Raw genomic sequence first — 16,411 nt, 5'->3', positions numbered from 1 at the left:
TAAACTTTGAATATTCAGCTGTCCCTAAAAAAATTCACCTAAAATTTTGCAAAAACGTGCACAACACATTAAAATATGTTCCAGAAAATATAGTTTAAAATAACCGAGCGAAAAAAGGCAGAAGTTGAGAGAAAAACCCATTTTCCTGACGAAAAAAATTTAGGACAACAAAAAAAAGAAAACAATTCATCCGCGGCAGCTGGGTCATTGATGGCGCATTTCTCGTGGCAACTTCGGTATTAGATCTAGTCCAGATCTAATTCCGAATGAACTCAGATCTAATTCCGAATCGTTTACCTGAGTAAGCCAATATAGCAGATGATCAAGCTATAGCAGACGAGCCAATATAGGAGACGAGTAAATAGCAGATAATACCAAAGCAGATGAGTATTTGCCTTTCACTTATGTATTTTCTATTTTTAGTATGTTTACATATTTCCTGGAATCTTTTTTTTTATGTATTTAAAATACTGTATTATATAAAATCTGGTTGTTGTTCATAATTTTATAACATTTTATTTTTTTTTATTGAAAAAAATATTTTTCATGGTGGATTCGGAGCCGGAAGTGAATCAGTCATCAAAACCAGAAGCTATTCATAAGATTATTGGAAAATTTCAAAACTCTAAATCTTCAATTTTGGAAATTCTGAGGTTTTATTTTATTTTGATTTTCATGTATTCCGATTTTCGTGTTCTTATTTTTTGAATTCCTGAATTCCTATCCCTAACTATCCGGCTTTTTCCGAATACTGAGGTTCTGAAACACAAAGATTCTCAAATTCTCGAACATTATGAATTATGAAAATTAAAATACCCTGTCATTCCCACCAAAAAGTTTTTGGACCCGACAACTGTTTGGCATAACAATCCAGTTGTTTTTCAACTTTTTCCTATTGTTATCGTTCTGTTACTCTCATAAGTATATTTTCAATGTTACATGTTTTTCAAATTTGAATGGATTGTATAAATAGTGGGGTGTGTTTTTCACATTTCGTCTCATTTTTGTATGTTTTTCATGATGGACTCCCAGCCGGAATTCACCCAACCGATAAGAACCAGAGCAATTTGTGAGTTCAAAAATTTTTAATATTTCAGTATTCTTTTAAGATTCCTAAACATTCCAGGCTTCCTTCTCATCTCTTCTCTGATTTATATCGCTCCCATCGTTTGCCTTATACTTGCTGGAATTCATTCCTACGACGACTACATTTCTGACTGGAAATTCTGGAATTTCGCGACTATTTCCTGCTTTATTATCTATTTTCTGGCTCATTGCATTCAGATATTTGGACAAGCAAAACACGATAAAAATCTAGAGGAAAAAAGTGAATTTCCGGATGAAGAACGATTTCAGAAAAACCAAAAACGATTGAACAATGTCAAATTGATTTTGAAGACTGTTTATTTCATTTTGTAAGAAATTGGAAATTGAAATTGAAAAAAATGGAAAAATTTCAGATCTTTGTACGGATTCTACATCAGTTACAATGTTCTGGACGTTCTGGAAACTGGGGACTATCGTTACGAATTTTATTGGGCATTCTTTTTGTATTGTACTTTCTCATTGCTTATTTTCATTCTTCCTGTTGTAGTTTTCTTGTTCGGCAGAATTCTGGATTTGAAGAGAAGTCTTCATGAGAAGACAGTGGAAAATTTGAAATGTTTGATTTGATAATTTTACTGAAATTTTGTGGGAATAAATTGGTTCTCGAAAAACTATAATTTTTCGAAATTTTCCAAAAATTTTCAAACCAAACTTCCCAAGAAATTCGTTTTTTTTTCAAAATTCTCTCGAAAATGAAGTATTAGAAAAGCTTCAAAAAATCAGGTATTAAACAATGCAGCAGTCCTAAAAACTCGAAAAATCTCTGAAATTCAAAACAAAAAAACAAAAAGTTCAGAAATCCAGATATTTGAAAATTTTCAGTTTTTAAAAGTTCAAGTTCATTCCATAAAACTCAGGTGATTCAGAAATTCAGAAATTCAGAAGTTCAGAAATTCAGAAATTCTGAAATTTAGAAATTCAGAAATTCAGAAATTCAGAAATTCAGTTTCATATCAATGAAACAGTTCCGTAATTCTAATCCTCTAGACATGTTTTTATATTTTTCAGACGGCTTAATTCTATTGTTTTTCAAATTTGAATGGATTTTATAAGTAGTGGTGTGTGTTATTCACATTTCGTCTCACTTGTGTACAGAAAAAATAACGAATCGTATGAAACAGTCCCGTTTAATTTTAATCCTCTAGACTTGTTTTCTATTTTTCAGACAGTTCATTCCCTTGTTTTTCAAGTTTAGAACCATATAAAAAAGGATATGGGATTTCCATTTCAATGGGGTTTTTCGAATTTCAGAGCTATCGAAATGGATTCCAAAAAAGGAAGTAATTCTAAGTGCAAGTTCTTTTTTCTTTAAATTTTAAAAAAACAAATTAACTTTCAGATTTTCTGGTTTTCTCTGTGATTCTCTGTCTTTGCCCCAGTGTATTTTTAATCTCAAACGGAATTCAACTATCCATTTTCGATGAACATCTTGCGGATTTTTCCATTTGGCATTTTGCAACTGCATTTTTCCTCATTTTCTATTTTTGGGCTCATCTGAAAAAGCTGCGAGAAAATGCGAAATTGGAGAAAACGAATTTTGAAAATCCGGTGTCAATCCAAGAAAAACTATACAAATGCAGAATTTATTTTAAAAACTGTGCTATTCTTTCTGTAAGTTTTATTTTTTTTTTTAGAAAAAAAATCTAATTTTTCAGAATTTTTTACGGATGTTTTGTCAGTTTTGGAATGCTCATCTACGCGGATGATTTCAATAATCCACGAGAGGAGTTTTTCATCAAATCCGCAATGTTTGTTGGTTCAGAAATATTTTTTCCTGTACTTAATAAATATAGTATTTGCCATTGCGTATTCGGACTGGAGAGGAAATCGCAAAGAAAGCAGAAGAATTAGCTGCCGATAAATTTCGCGATGGAGACTACAATATTCTTTTGAGGAATTGTCAACATTTTGTGTCTCTGTGTGCCACTGGAGTTGAATTTGCCATCATCTGAAACTGTCTTTTGGCTTCTTCTGGAATTTTTCGATTTTGAGAAATAAATGTTTTCATGTCCTCACTCTTTAAAGATTTTTTTTAAAGATTTGAAATTATAATACGCAACAAACAGAACATGATCAAATCAAAGTTTTGAAACTTTCCACTATCTTCTCATTAATAAATTTCTGTAGGATGTTTAGTTTTCCACACAAAAAGCTAGCAATCTGTAGACCAAATAAAACCAGAAAAATTATACAAAAAATCAATGATTGAAAATAAAAATCGTAGCGAGGATTGTAAACTCCCGCGTAGCTGAGTTGTCCAGAACAAAAATAGAATCCGTATAACGTTCTGAAAACACAAAATTTCGAATTCAAAACGAATTTTTCAACTTACAAAAAAAATAATACGACTTTTAGAATCATCTTGGCTTTTGTATACTTCTCTTCGTCGAAATTTGAAAGATTCAAGTTTTTTTGAAATTTGGCTTGCTCTTTTAATTCCTTAAAATAAATGTATATATAAATTGACAAACAGATGACTGTGAGCAAGTGAATTATGGTCAAATCGGCTAGATATCCTTCGAAAAGAGACATCAGAAAACCAATGGCACAGATATAGACGACTGGGGCCACACAAATTATGAAACAACCAATAAGGAAATCTGAAATAATTGATGTAAAATTCAAAATGGTTTTAGTTGGCATAAAATTTTGAAATTTCGAAAATGGTTTCTAGAGTCTAGTACATATATTGATTTGTTGAAACATTCTGAATTTCAAACTGAAAGACTTTGATACTCTTCTTAACTTCTCAAAATTCTCAAACACGTTTCTAAATTCTGAATTTCGTAATATCTTTTTTTTTTAATTTTGGAATCATTTATTTTCTGAACTTCTGATTTTTTTAGATTTCAAATTTTTTAATTTTTGCATTTTAAAATGCCGATTTGCTGATTTGCTGAACTTTTCAATTTTCGAACTACGAATTTTGGAATTTTAAAATGCTCAGATAGTTGAATTTCCAGATGTTTTACTTTTCTTTTGATATTTCGAATTTTGGATTTTCGAAATTCTCAATTTCTGAATTCCAAAATTTTTGCATTTCTGAACTTTTAAATAATTGTTTAATTTTTCGACATTCGAATTGTTTGACTTTTGATTTCTTTTAAAGTTTTAAGTTTTCGAACTTCGGAATTTACAAATTTCTCATTTTCAGGACTTCAGATTTTTAGATTTTCGAATTTTTAGACGATAAATTTAAAAAAAAAAACTTACAGCGAGCCATATTTTTATTATTTTCTGTTGCTGGTGCATTCATTTTGACAAGTTTTTCCTGGAAAAACTGAGAATATTTTCATATTTTATACACAAATTTATTATTTTAAACCTAGAAACATGACAATTCCTGACAAATATTGTTTGGTTGGAAAAACAAAAAAATGCCTATGGGATTAATGTTTTTTCCTATTTTAACATAGTTGAACCAGTTTGAGGACAAACATTTTTTTATTCGATCGAAGATCTGAAATTTGTTGAATATTTCGAAATTTGAATATGTTGTATGAGTCATGAAATTGAAAGTTCAAACTTTGCAAAGATTTTGGAAAGCAAACTTTCAATTTTTAAATTGTTATTTTAATGGGAATACAGTACCTAGCAGTACTGTATTCTTCGAAATGATCCCACACCTGTGTAATAATCCCCAACAAAGTACCCAAACCAACCAAATCGTTTTTCTCATTCTCAATTCATTTTTTCGCTGAATAATGAGTTACAAATCTGATGGTAAAAATGGTAAAAATGGCGCGATTTGTAAGATATCTCTTAAATTTTTATTCCAATCAACTTGTAACTTTCCAGGCATCCTCATTCTTATCAACCTTCTTTATCAATCATCACCAGTATTCCTTATCACTACTGGAATCATGGATCATAACCTATCATTCTGGGCTTTTTTCACAGCTTTCGTGATGGTTTTTTATTTTTTAATGCAATGTACTGGTTTGAATGTTATGAAGATGCGAAATGGGAGAAAAAGTACGCAGGATCAGCGTCGGATATTCTAGAACATGACTATAGAAAACGAAGATGGAGATTGGAGATTTTGATGAAGATCGTAAGAATCGGGTTCCTAATTTTGTGAGTAATTATTAGGTTGATGCAAAAGTTTCTTCCGATTTTGAATGGTCCACTTTGAGAATTCATATCTTGTCAGTGGGATGGTTTTTCTTGGAGGATGTTTTTGGTCGGATAGAGTATCACATGGACTAGTTATATACACTTTGCCTCTCTAATACTTCTTGTCGTTCGCGAGCATGCCGCTTTCTTTCGACCTACACCGTCTACATTTTCGAAACGTCATTTTATTTTATTCGTTCCTGGTTTGAAAAACTCTGATATTCATCAGAAAATGAAAGAAAGAGATGAAGGAATATCTCTTGTTGTTCCTACCATCAAACACTGGTCCGATCAATTTAGCCAAACATTTTGAAGTCAAATACGGAACTCGGTCCCGAAGTTGGACTTGGACCTATTAAACACAACTGTTGAAGCCGATCCATTACAAACCACCCGTTAAACGTCAAAGGCATTGTCCGTTAGTCAACCAAGTATTGTGACTGGATTAAAGTCTCATGGCAACTTCAAGAACTGGGTCGATTCGTACACAATGTTTTGAAGAAATATGTTATGGATCGTCGTTTAGACATGTGCATGTTTCTCCTATCGTTTCTTCGCACGTTCAATTGGGTGGATGATCTAATTACCGTAGATAATAAGTCGGTAAGTTACTCTAACAATATGTGGAAGGGTCAGTTGATTGCCAAGTAACAGCTAGCCCTGGACATCCCGGAACCTAATTTTACTCAAAAGTTGGGGATGCTGTCTTTGGTGGGCTGTCAAAGGAGTGGATACTGGGAACTTTTAGATGAATGTACCAATATAATTTCCACAATATATAGTTCATAATCAAAGAATATGAATCTGGCAGTCGTATCGAAACAAGGAGAAATGGCCAAGGGTTCTTCCAGCTCGACAATGCGAGACCACCCGTGTCTAGAGGTATCAGCCAAAAACTCAAGTCGTTTGAGTGGACTATTCTTTTGCACCCTCCGTATTTTTCGGACCTTGCCCTTTCGGATGAATGGTTGTTTGGGACTCTTACTCGTCAACTTGATAGAAAAGACTTCAATTAAAAAGATGACACAAAAAAGAAGTTGACCCACTTTTTCAATCGCAGCCCTCGTCGTTCTGGGCCGATGGAATTCAGGAATGACCAGGGCGTTGCCAGACAACTATCAATGCTCATGAACATCCCTTTCATGAATCTAGCCCCATCCGCTTTGAGAAAAGTTTGATCAAAAATGTTGCCAAAATTGGAAGAAACTTTTGCATCAACCTAATATAGTAATAGAAGGTTCCCCTTTTAAATTCAAGTCAATTTTTCTTGGACCCTGTTAAAGATAGAAAAAGTTGTCAACTGTTAAATAGTTTATTATAATATCAGAAACGTTTCTTCAGTCGACCTCATTTTAATATCCTGCATAGGATCCGAGATAAATCAGCTCAAACTTGAGAGTGTGGAAGCCCTTCTATTACAGGTTTCACGGTATATCACTGTAAAATTGATTTTTTTAGAATCAGCTACCCGGCACTGAAAATTTATCGCGAACAAGTACAAATGATCGAATTGGCAGAAAAACAAAACGACTATAATTCCCTTGTTTTGGTTTTTTGTATTTTGCATTTTTCTTATTTTTTCCTAGAAGTTGGACATCATGGATATATGAGATGGCAAAATATCATCCAATTGATGAAGAGATGGGCATTCAATAATGTGAAAATTTTGGTATAAAGTATGAATTTTTGATATTGGCTCTTGTTTGTATATTTTGAGAACTATAAATGTTGGTCGCCTGAAAAATTCATCTTACAAAAGTTAGGTAAACATGTTGAAATGCCGTAGAAGACACACCAGGTGAATATCCGGCCACCAGCTACTAGGGTGGCCTAGGAAAGTCACGTTGAGGAAGTTAGACCACCATGTAAAAATTTCTGAGAAAGCACACCGGGTGACTATCAAGCCATTTTTAGGTCATTTACCATGATGACCTAGAAAACTCAACTCGCAATAGTTAAGCCACCAGGTTGAAATGACCTAGAGAACACATCAGAAGCATGTTAGACCATTTCTGGAGCAGGAACTACGGTGGCCTAGGAAAACCATGTTAAGAAAGTTAGGCCACCATGGTAAATGACAAGAAAGGATGATTAAGATTCTGATTAAAATTATGATTAAGACTCCAGAACCTGCTGACGTGGTACAGACGTCTGAAATTTGGAAATTTTCTGACGTCTTTGAGACCTGAATCAGTTCGTCTGATTCCAGTTTCGTACTCTGATTTACGCGAATTCAATTCTGTTTTTCGTACTCGACTTGAAAATTTCTACCCGCTTTTCTGGGTTAAATACTCAAGAATTTTGCCCAGAATTGTGAAAAAATTGTTCGATAAGTATTTTTTTTTGAAATTGGATGTTCCTCTATGTTAGATGTTTGACCACAAATCAAATGTGATAAGATAAGAAGAACCCAAGGTAGAAATTTTAAATTGAAAAAACCAGATCTTACTTATTTCTGTCTTTTTTGGTGTCTTTTCGAAAATTGATTTTTTCTTCAAATTTATAATTTTTTTCAGATTGCAAAAAATGCCGCTCAGAACAATTTCGATCAAGAAAATTGCAAAGCGAAAGGCCGTTTGTAAGATTTTAACAACTTTTGAGATTTTCTTAAAATTCAAAATTTTCAGTTCTTCTCCTGATTTCCAATGTATTTTTCTTCGCAATTCCTCTTTATTTCCTTGTAATTGGTTTCTGGGAAATCAACAGTTGCCCCGGCAGCCCATATCTTCCACCATGGATGATTATCGTCGCATTGCTCATCGTAATTGATCGATTGATTTTCTGGAGACGTCTTGTAAATGAAACAAAGTTCGAGAAGACGTTTCCAAGACCAAGTCTCATTGGAAGTGTAGAACGGATTAAGACCTGGGAAGAGAATCGAGTTTGGAGCTCATCGAGAACACTTTTGGGATTGATGGCAGCAGTGAGAGTGGCGATTTTTGTGGCGTGAGTTTCAAACAAAAATAAAAAAGGAATTGTCCCTAAAATAATTGAACCAAAGGCCTCTCGCTTCAAAGTCAAACCTGTTAGCCATTACGCCACGCGAGCCTATGTGCCCTTTCAGCTCTTTGTGTATATTCCTCTTAGGCGCCTCTAAATACATAATCAAATTGGGTAAACTCTGAATTTTCTAACAACTTTTGGTGGAATTCAAACAGAAAAATAGTCGAAACTGGAAAAAATGTTCGACTCTGATCTTTAAAATTTTCCAGCGCACTCATAGGAAAACTGTGGAGTTTTGACGTCGTTATGAATGACCAATGCGATTACCTGGTTTCCTATTCCACACTTATTTTCTGTGTATTTTCTATAATTATCTATCTATTTTTCTTCATTGGAACCATGTATTTTTATTGTGCTGAGTGGTTGAGAAGCTTGGAAAAAACTCTGGTGGCTTGTTTGAATCGATTGATGGTGGCCGGAGAATGAGCAATGATGTAATGTACAAAGTTGTATTATAAAACTGGAAATAATAAATTTTTTGTGATTTTTCTTGCAGTAAAACTTTCAGACAATGTAAAAGGAGAAATTTTCTAGAAAATTAAAAAAACAGACGTTCTGTCACAAATCGAATAAAAACACAAGAACGACATTTGTGTTCGGTGTTGTTCACTATTTTAAAAACCGGAATTCTCACTCTTTTGTTTTCATTTCTTTAGTTTTGAATCAATTTTTCTAATTTTAAAACTTCAAAAAATAGGAATGAGAGCATTATTGATCAGAAGAAGAAAAAAGAAGGAAGCAGCCTGTGAGTTTTTCATCGATTCACTTTTTCCTTTTCTTAACATTGGAAATTTTTCAGTTATTCTTCGCATGCTCAATGCCTTTATCCTTGCTATTAGGGGTTTGCAAAAGTAATGCGCGTCAAGTTTGGTGTTTTGTATCTCACCCAAAACAAACGGTTTGTGTTCAATTTTTTTTGTTTTAAAAAGCGCGTTCTTGGGCTTCATTCTGTTATATTATATTGCTGTTTCAATTTGATTTCTATGAAAAAAAAACATTCTAGAAGATGTCCGACCAATTTAAGGAAGGAAAATCGGCTGCCGAAGCTCACCGCTCACTTTCTCCTGTATTCGGTGAAGAAGCTATATCCGAAAGTCAGTGTCGCCGTTGGTTTCAGCGCTTCAGGAGCGGAGATGAAAGATTGGAAGATGAATCGCGCCCTGGTCGTCCAGAGCAGGTGGACAACGATGCCTTGAGAGCAGCAATTGAAGTGGACCCTTGCCAAACTACTCTCAGTCTCTCGGAGCAGTTCGACTGCGATTTTTCCACAATTTCCAGACATTTGCATGCAATCGGAAAGACAAACAGATGTGGAAAATGGGTCCCTCATGAGCTTTCCGATTCGAACAAGGAAAGACGTGTTGAAGTTGACAATATTCTGATGCGCCGCTCCAAAAAATCGTGGTTTCTTCGATTCGATTTTGACATCGGATGAGAAATGGATTCAGTGGGACAATAATGAGAGAAAAAAACAGTGGCTGAGTCCTGGCGAGACCCCGAAACCGACTCCAAAACCGGACATCCACGGAAAGAAGGTGATGATATGTGTCTGGTGGAACACACGAGGTCTCGTGCATTTTGAACTTCTGAGACCTGGTCAAACGGTGAATGAGGACCTTTACAAAGATCAGCTGGACCGTGTGGACCAAGCTCTCAAACGCCAAGGCGTGGACACTTCGACAACACTCTTGCTCCATGACAACGCTCGACCACACACTGCAAAAATCATTCAGCAGAAAACTCAGGAGCTGGGCTGGGAAGTGCTGCCTCATCCGCCATATAGTCCCGATTTGGCACCATCGGACTATCACCTATTCCGATCCATGCAACATCATCTGACCGAGAAAAATTCGAAAGCGGTGAAGAAGTGCAAATTTGGGTGGCGGACTATTTCGAGTCACAGCCAGAGGAGTTCTTCAAGAAAGGCATCGCTGAATTGCGCACACGTTGGCAGCAAGTAGTGAACAATAATGGAGAATATCTTATTGATTGATGATCTCTTGTTGTGGTTTTACAATAAAAGGAAGTTGCATCAAAAACGCGCATTACTTTTGCAAACCCCTGATATCTCTATGTACATTTTTTTGATCGGTGTCTGGAAAATCGATAGTTGCTCCGGAAAACCATATCTTCCACTATTGATGATTATCATTGCATTGCTCATTGTAGTTGATCGGTTGATTTTCTGGAGACGTCTTGTAAATATGGCAACATTCGAGAAAGGTTTTCCAATATCATATTTATTTTCAAGCACAGAGACGATCAAGAAATGGGAGGAGGATCGATTAAGGAGCTCATCTAGAACCCTTTTGTGGTCAATGACAGCAGCAAGAGTGGTTCTCATTGTGACGTGAGTTTTTAACGATACTTTTTTGGTTCTAAACGAAAATAAGAAAAAAATTATCATAAAAAAAATGGAACCTGAGAACTTTCACTTCAAAGTCAAACCTGTTAGCCATTGCGCGACTCAGCTGTAAAAGCATTATAGGGTCTTTATTTTCATTGGAGTTGCTTTAGATGCCACTGGGTATAATCAGATTGTCTAAGCTCTCAAATTTTCAGTGTAATCATTGGAAAACTATGGAGTTTTGACGTCGTTCTGACTGGCCAATGCGATCACTTGGTTTCCTGCTCCACAATTGTTTTCTGTGTCTCTTCTATAGTTATCTTTCTATTTTTCTTTATTTTTGTTGAGCCAGGTGGCTTGGAGCCTTTCAAAGATTTTGGTGGCGTCTCGCCAGAAGAATGAGCAATAATTTTATTGAGAATGTACAATGAAATAGTTTGTTTTAAAATAATTTTGTTTTTAAAGGAGAGTTCGAGTAAGACTAGGACAGTGACTAAGAAAAATATACCAGTAGTTTAAAGGGATATTTTAAAGCTTTTTGGTTAATGATTTGGGCTAACTATATAACTCCGTATACAATGTGTTCTTAATGAAAATACAAGAAAAGATCTTTGAATTAAACTCTTCCATCATGTTCCACCGCCACTCCATTTGTAGCCTTCGGCACTGATGGAACAACGTCTCCAACCGCATTTTTGTTACCGTAACCTGGTTTGGTCCACTCGGCTGGAACACCTTTACCCCAGATTTGGAAGACGATGTTGAAGATGAAAAGTGCGACGAAATAGACCATCCACACCCACCACCACTCGTCCCATGTGTCATTTGTGACAAAAATTTTGACGATTACGGGAGCGATGAGGGAGGCGAGACAGTTGAGGAATGAGTTGACACCCATGATGAAGTGATTGTGTTGGCTGAAAAAATTCTAATTGGAAAAGATGAAAATTGTTGTACTGTTAGATTCCAAGCTTCTAAGATTCTGAAACTCGGAGATTTTCTGATGTCTAGATTCCTATATTCTGAGATTCCAAGATTTTCTGATTCCTATTTTCCCGGATTCTTTTTGTTAGATACCTATAGTCCTAAATTTCTAGATTACGAGATTCTGAAATCCTGAGATTCTGAGATTTTGAGACTCTGTGATTCTGAGATTTCTAGATCTCTAAAATTCTAGATTCCTAGATTCTTAGATTCCTAGGTTCCTAGATTCCTAGATTCCTAAATTCTTAGATTTCTAGAGTCCTAGATTCCTAGATTCCTAGATTCCTAGCTTCCTAAATTCCTAGTTTCCTAGATTCCTCGATTCCTGGTTTCCTAGATTCTGAGATTCTGAGATTCCTAGATTTTCAGATTCCTAGATTCCTAGTTTCCTAGATTCCTAGATTCCTAGATTCCTAGTTTCCTAGATTCCTCGTTTCCTAGATTCCTAGATTCTGAGATTCTGAGATTCCTAGATTTTCAGATTCCTAGATTCCTAAATTCTTAGATTCCTAGTTTCCTAGATTCCTAGTTTCCTAGATTCCTCGATTCCTGGTTTCCTAGATTCTGAGATTCTGAGATTCTGAGATTCCTAGATTTTCAGATTCCTAGATTCCTAGATTCCTAGATTCCTAGTTTCCTAGATTCCTAGATTCCTAGATTCCTAGTTTCCTAGATTCCTCGATTCCTAGATTCCTAGATTCTGAGATTATGAGATTCCTAGATTTTCAGATTCCTAGATTCCCAGATTCGAAGAAGATTAGATTTATAGACTTTCAGAATCTCAGAATAGCAGAACTCCAGAATATCAGAATCTCAGAATACCAGAACTCCAGAATATCAGAATCTCAGAATACCAGAACTCCAGAATATCAGAATCTCAGGATAATAGAATTTCAGAATTTTTTACATTCAGAATTTCCTAGTTTCATATTTTTAAAATTTCAGAATTTCAAAATTTCTGATCATTGGATTTTTCCTTAACCTTTCATCTTGTGAATTTTTGTTTTTCTCTCGAAAAATTGAAATTCGAACTTTTCGATAAAAAACTGAATTCCAAAATTTTCCAGAATTTAATCTGTTTTCCCGCAACCCATTTTCACATGTTTGACTTTTTGCAACACTGATTTCTGTTCTATCGTTTTTCATGAATTTTATTTTTTTCGAAACAAAGAGGAAGTTCTGGATTATGGAGTGCTAGATTCTGTGAATTGAAAAATACCGTATCTTCTCTGATAGAAGCCCACTACATGCTTTTAATACTCAATTATCTCGGTTCCTATAAAACGTATCAAAAACTAGCCAACTGATAAAGTGTTTATCAGAATATCACTAACATTCTCTCAGTTGACCAATTTTTTATATCTCTCATATGAAACGAGATAATTGAGTTCAAGCTTTTTAGTAAAAAAACTGATTCAACAAAAATAAAAATAAAAACTCACGCCGCATAAATAGCCGAGCTTCTAAAGAAGGCTCCACAATTGAATCCAATAATCGAGCACGAGAAAATGAGCATGCACAGTCCGAGGACAGGTTCAGAAGTTGGTATAACAGCAAGACCAAGGAAGGAAAGACTCATTCCACCCAACGCCAAATTATTGTAGATCTTCACCGACGTTTGTGGAGTACAACATCTTGCCTTATCAGCTGCATATCCAGCAATAATCTTCAAGAAGAATGTGACAATTTGTGGAATCGCACTGAATGTTCCAGTTTGCTCAATTGGGAATCCCATGACTTTGTTGAGATAGGTTGGTGAGAATTGCATTGTCAGCTGAATGCCCATAAAATTTCCAATGGCTGAAACCCAAATGGAATAGATGACTGGATCGGTAAGGATTGCTTTGAGTGGAACGGCCTCTCTCTTTCCATCTCCTTTGTCCCTCTGGATTTTCTCCAATTCCTTAGTGCTGACGAAGGCATGACGGACTGGATTCTCTCTATAGAAGAAGTAAAAAAGAACGAAGAGTCCAAAAGTGACAACTGCGTGGATATAATACACAGCTGGCCATCCAAGGGAAGACGTGCAAAGGGCTCCAGCGACTGGCATCGTAAAAATGGGACCGATCTAAAAATCGACAATTTTAAAAACAATTTTTAGATCTAGTTTTGTGTTATTCCTACCTGGAAGAAAGTGGTCAAAACTGCAATATAAAGCGCGTTTTGAACTTGCATGGACCATTGACGAGTGCAGATTCCGATCAAAGTAAAACCGGTTGATAGTCCAGCACCTTGGAGGAATCTCATAACCAAAAGTGGATAGAATCCAATGTAGGCCATCCATGGGATAAGAGCAGTGGTCACTGCGGAGAGCATTCCCATCCAGAAGCATACGGAGCGGGAGCCGAATTTCTGTAAAATAAGTAGGAGTTAGTAAAAAGAAGTGGGTCATGTAGGAGCATCGGGAGGCGTTGAACTTATGACTAGAGGTTTGCTGTGGTTATTGGCTAAGCTAGAACGTTTGACTTATTGGAAAATTGCAGACTAAAATGGGTCATCATTAGTAGGCTACCACCTGAAATCTCTAATAGAGGAGCCTCCAATTTTTAACGTTGAGCCAATTTATCTCGGTACCCGTCGAAGATTCGAAAAAGTTATCAACTAATAAATTATTTATGATATTATCACCAATATTTTATCAGCTAGCAGATATTTTATATCACTGAGAGGAACCAAAATAATTGAGTTCAAAGTGAACCTATAGAGTGGGCATCTATTAGAGCAAATACGGTACAATCACCTAATTGAGCTTAATTATCTTGGTTCCTATGAGAGATATCAAACATGTGTCAGTTTAATAAATGATTGCGATATTATGATAAACATTTTATCAGCTGACCGAATTTTCGATATCTTGTATAGAAATTGAGAAAATTGAGCTCAAAGTTCAAATATATCATTTACGATAGATTGACGTTCTACATTGTTAGGAACCCAATTTTTAACTTACCGTACTTTTTGAAAGGCAATTTACAATCACTCACCCCAATCAACAACATGACTGGATACACTGCAACCATTGCTCCAACAGCAACCAGCGAAAACAGCAAACTCTTCTCCGATGGTGTATAATTGTACCGTCCATCCGCAATTTTATGTTCCATATGCTCTACATTTTCTCTTAAACTTCCCGATCCATTCACTAGTGTCATTTCCATATCCTCCAAATTCGAAAGTGCCGAATGATTGCTCACTTGTGCTCCTCCACTCTCTCCAGACATGCAAATGATTGTGAAGTTTAGAGTCAGGGTGTCCGACTGGGCAATCGATAGGCATAGCGTGACAATGACAAGAATTATGAATCGAGTCTTATGGTTGAAATTCAGGTCATCTGGTGATGTTTGCTGGGCTTGAGATAGCTTTCGGGACACTGAGAAACCGACCATTCTGGAAATTTAAAAAAAAATTTGGAAAAAAAACCGTCAGTATTCACAAGGGAAAAAATATTGTCAAAAAAAGTTGAATGTATTAAAACTAGGTTTTGTTTCCTCTCCCTATCACTCACCCGCACTTTTATAGGTGTCTGAAAAGTGGGCGGAGCTGGGGGATCAAAAGTTGGTTCCCAAAAATTGTGTGTGATGATACTGTAGAACTGACGACACAAGTTTTCTGATGGTCAGCCAACCCCCCTCTCGTCTCCCGCAAAGAACGATAACGGATAAAAAAGAAACGCAAAGAAAAGATAAGAAACAATTTGAGACATTTTATTCTGGATCTTGAAATTTCTTAAAATGAGGGGGAGCTTGGTAGGAGGACAATAAAAGTGAGCTGAAAATAGTTTCTAGCTCAAAAAAAATCCAATTATCAAACAATTTTTAACAATTTTGTCCGAGATCAAAGCTTCAAAAATGAAAAAAAATCTTCTGATTTTTTTTTGCTTGCAAAAAAATGACAAAAATCAAAAAGATCAATTTTCGGGTTGTGAACCTTTTGGCGCTTTTTAGAGGTCAAATTTAAATCATTCAAAATTTGGCGGGAAATTTGAAATGAGAATTTAAGTTGGTTTTTCGTTTTGGAATAAGAAAAATGAAGAAAAAAATCAGAATTCTGGAATTCAAAAGGAATTGGAAAAAAGAAAACTAAAAGAATTTTTTAAAAATATCTGAAATTCTGATATTCTGAGATTTTGAGCTTCAGATTCTCTGAGCTTCTAAAATTCCGATTCTGAAATTCTGAATATCTGAAATTCTGAAAATATGAAGTTCTGATGTTCTGCATATCTCTTCAAGATTTCAAAATCTCAGAATATCAGAATTTCGAAATCTCAGAATCTGAGAAGCATAGAATCTTGGAAGCTCAGAATCTCGGAATATCATATTTTCCGAATTTCAAAATCTCTGGACTTCAGAATTTCTTTGTTTTTGCCTCTGAAGAAACTTTTTCATTAACGAATTCCTGAAATATATGATTAAAAACACAAAAAAAAATTGCACATTCAGAAAAAAATTTAACATTTTTTTGCTCTAAAAATGCTCCAAATGCTCCAAAAAGCGTGCTCCAAACCATATACAAGTTGTTTTTCTGTGTTAAAACCTTCAATACTCTTCGAAATGTTCAGTTTAACAACCCAAACTCCAAAATCTTCGAATTCCGATTCCTTCCCTCATCGATGCTTTTGGGTCCAAAAAGCTGCTTCGATGATCTCTTTGCACTCATCCAATCTTAATGAACCCATCCTAATGGCATCAATCAAATTAATACACTCAATTCCTTCGTTTCATTTCGTACCCATCTATTTTTACGTTTTCCCTCTTTCCGATTTCCAAAAATCGCCCGAGACTGACTTCGTGACGCAGTCGTCGTTCGTACACGAACCGATCGGTGCCTGCGTCTCTCAGATTCGTGCACTCTCTC

The 16,411-nt window shown here is 35.4% G+C and overlaps 5 protein-coding genes across 5 annotated transcripts; 3 read left to right on the top strand and 2 right to left on the bottom strand.

The window, feature by feature from the left end:
- Positions 1 to 1,020: 1,020 nt before the first annotated feature.
- CBG04882 lies at positions 1,021 to 2,124 on the top strand (the record flags this gene model as incomplete). Its single annotated transcript, XM_045238236.1, has 4 exons — positions 1,021 to 1,069; positions 1,127 to 1,415; positions 1,461 to 1,647; positions 2,116 to 2,124. The coding sequence occupies 4 exons, from the start codon at positions 1,021 to 1,023 to the stop codon at positions 2,122 to 2,124; spliced, it is 534 nt and encodes a 177-aa protein (XP_045092794.1).
- A 496-nt stretch (positions 2,125 to 2,620) lies between these two features.
- Positions 2,621 to 3,059, top strand: CBG04881 (the record flags this gene model as incomplete). Its single annotated transcript, XM_002638003.1, has 3 exons — positions 2,621 to 2,718; positions 2,763 to 2,859; positions 2,901 to 3,059. 3 exons carry the CDS (start codon positions 2,621 to 2,623, stop codon positions 3,057 to 3,059), a joined length of 354 nt encoding a protein of 117 aa, XP_002638049.1.
- Positions 3,060 to 3,180: 121 nt separating this feature from the next.
- Positions 3,181 to 4,363, bottom strand: CBG04880 (the record flags this gene model as incomplete). The annotated part of the gene is made up of 4 exons (XM_002638002.1): positions 3,181 to 3,394; positions 3,440 to 3,546; positions 3,586 to 3,707; positions 4,321 to 4,363. The coding sequence occupies 4 exons, from the start codon at positions 4,361 to 4,363 to the stop codon at positions 3,181 to 3,183; spliced, it is 486 nt and encodes a 161-aa protein (XP_002638048.1).
- Positions 4,364 to 7,749: 3,386 nt separating this feature from the next.
- CBG04879 lies at positions 7,750 to 8,465 on the top strand (the record flags this gene model as incomplete). The annotated part of the gene is made up of 3 exons (XM_002638001.2): positions 7,750 to 7,801; positions 7,851 to 8,164; positions 8,436 to 8,465. 3 exons carry the CDS (start codon positions 7,750 to 7,752, stop codon positions 8,463 to 8,465), a joined length of 396 nt encoding a protein of 131 aa, XP_002638047.2.
- A 2,724-nt stretch (positions 8,466 to 11,189) lies between these two features.
- CBG04877 lies at positions 11,190 to 14,943 on the bottom strand (the record flags this gene model as incomplete). Its single annotated transcript, XM_002638000.1, has 4 exons — positions 11,190 to 11,490; positions 13,000 to 13,625; positions 13,682 to 13,909; positions 14,542 to 14,943. 4 exons carry the CDS (start codon positions 14,941 to 14,943, stop codon positions 11,190 to 11,192), a joined length of 1,557 nt encoding a protein of 518 aa, XP_002638046.1.
- Positions 14,944 to 16,411: the final 1,468 nt, after the last annotated feature.

This window comes from Caenorhabditis briggsae (assembly GCF_000004555.2).
Source record: "Caenorhabditis briggsae complete genome, chrV, whole genome shotgun sequence".
Lineage (NCBI taxonomy): Eukaryota > Metazoa > Nematoda > Chromadorea > Rhabditida > Rhabditidae > Caenorhabditis > Caenorhabditis briggsae.
The sequence above is the reverse complement of the archived record's forward strand: the minus strand, read 5'-3'. Positions and strand labels throughout refer to the sequence as shown.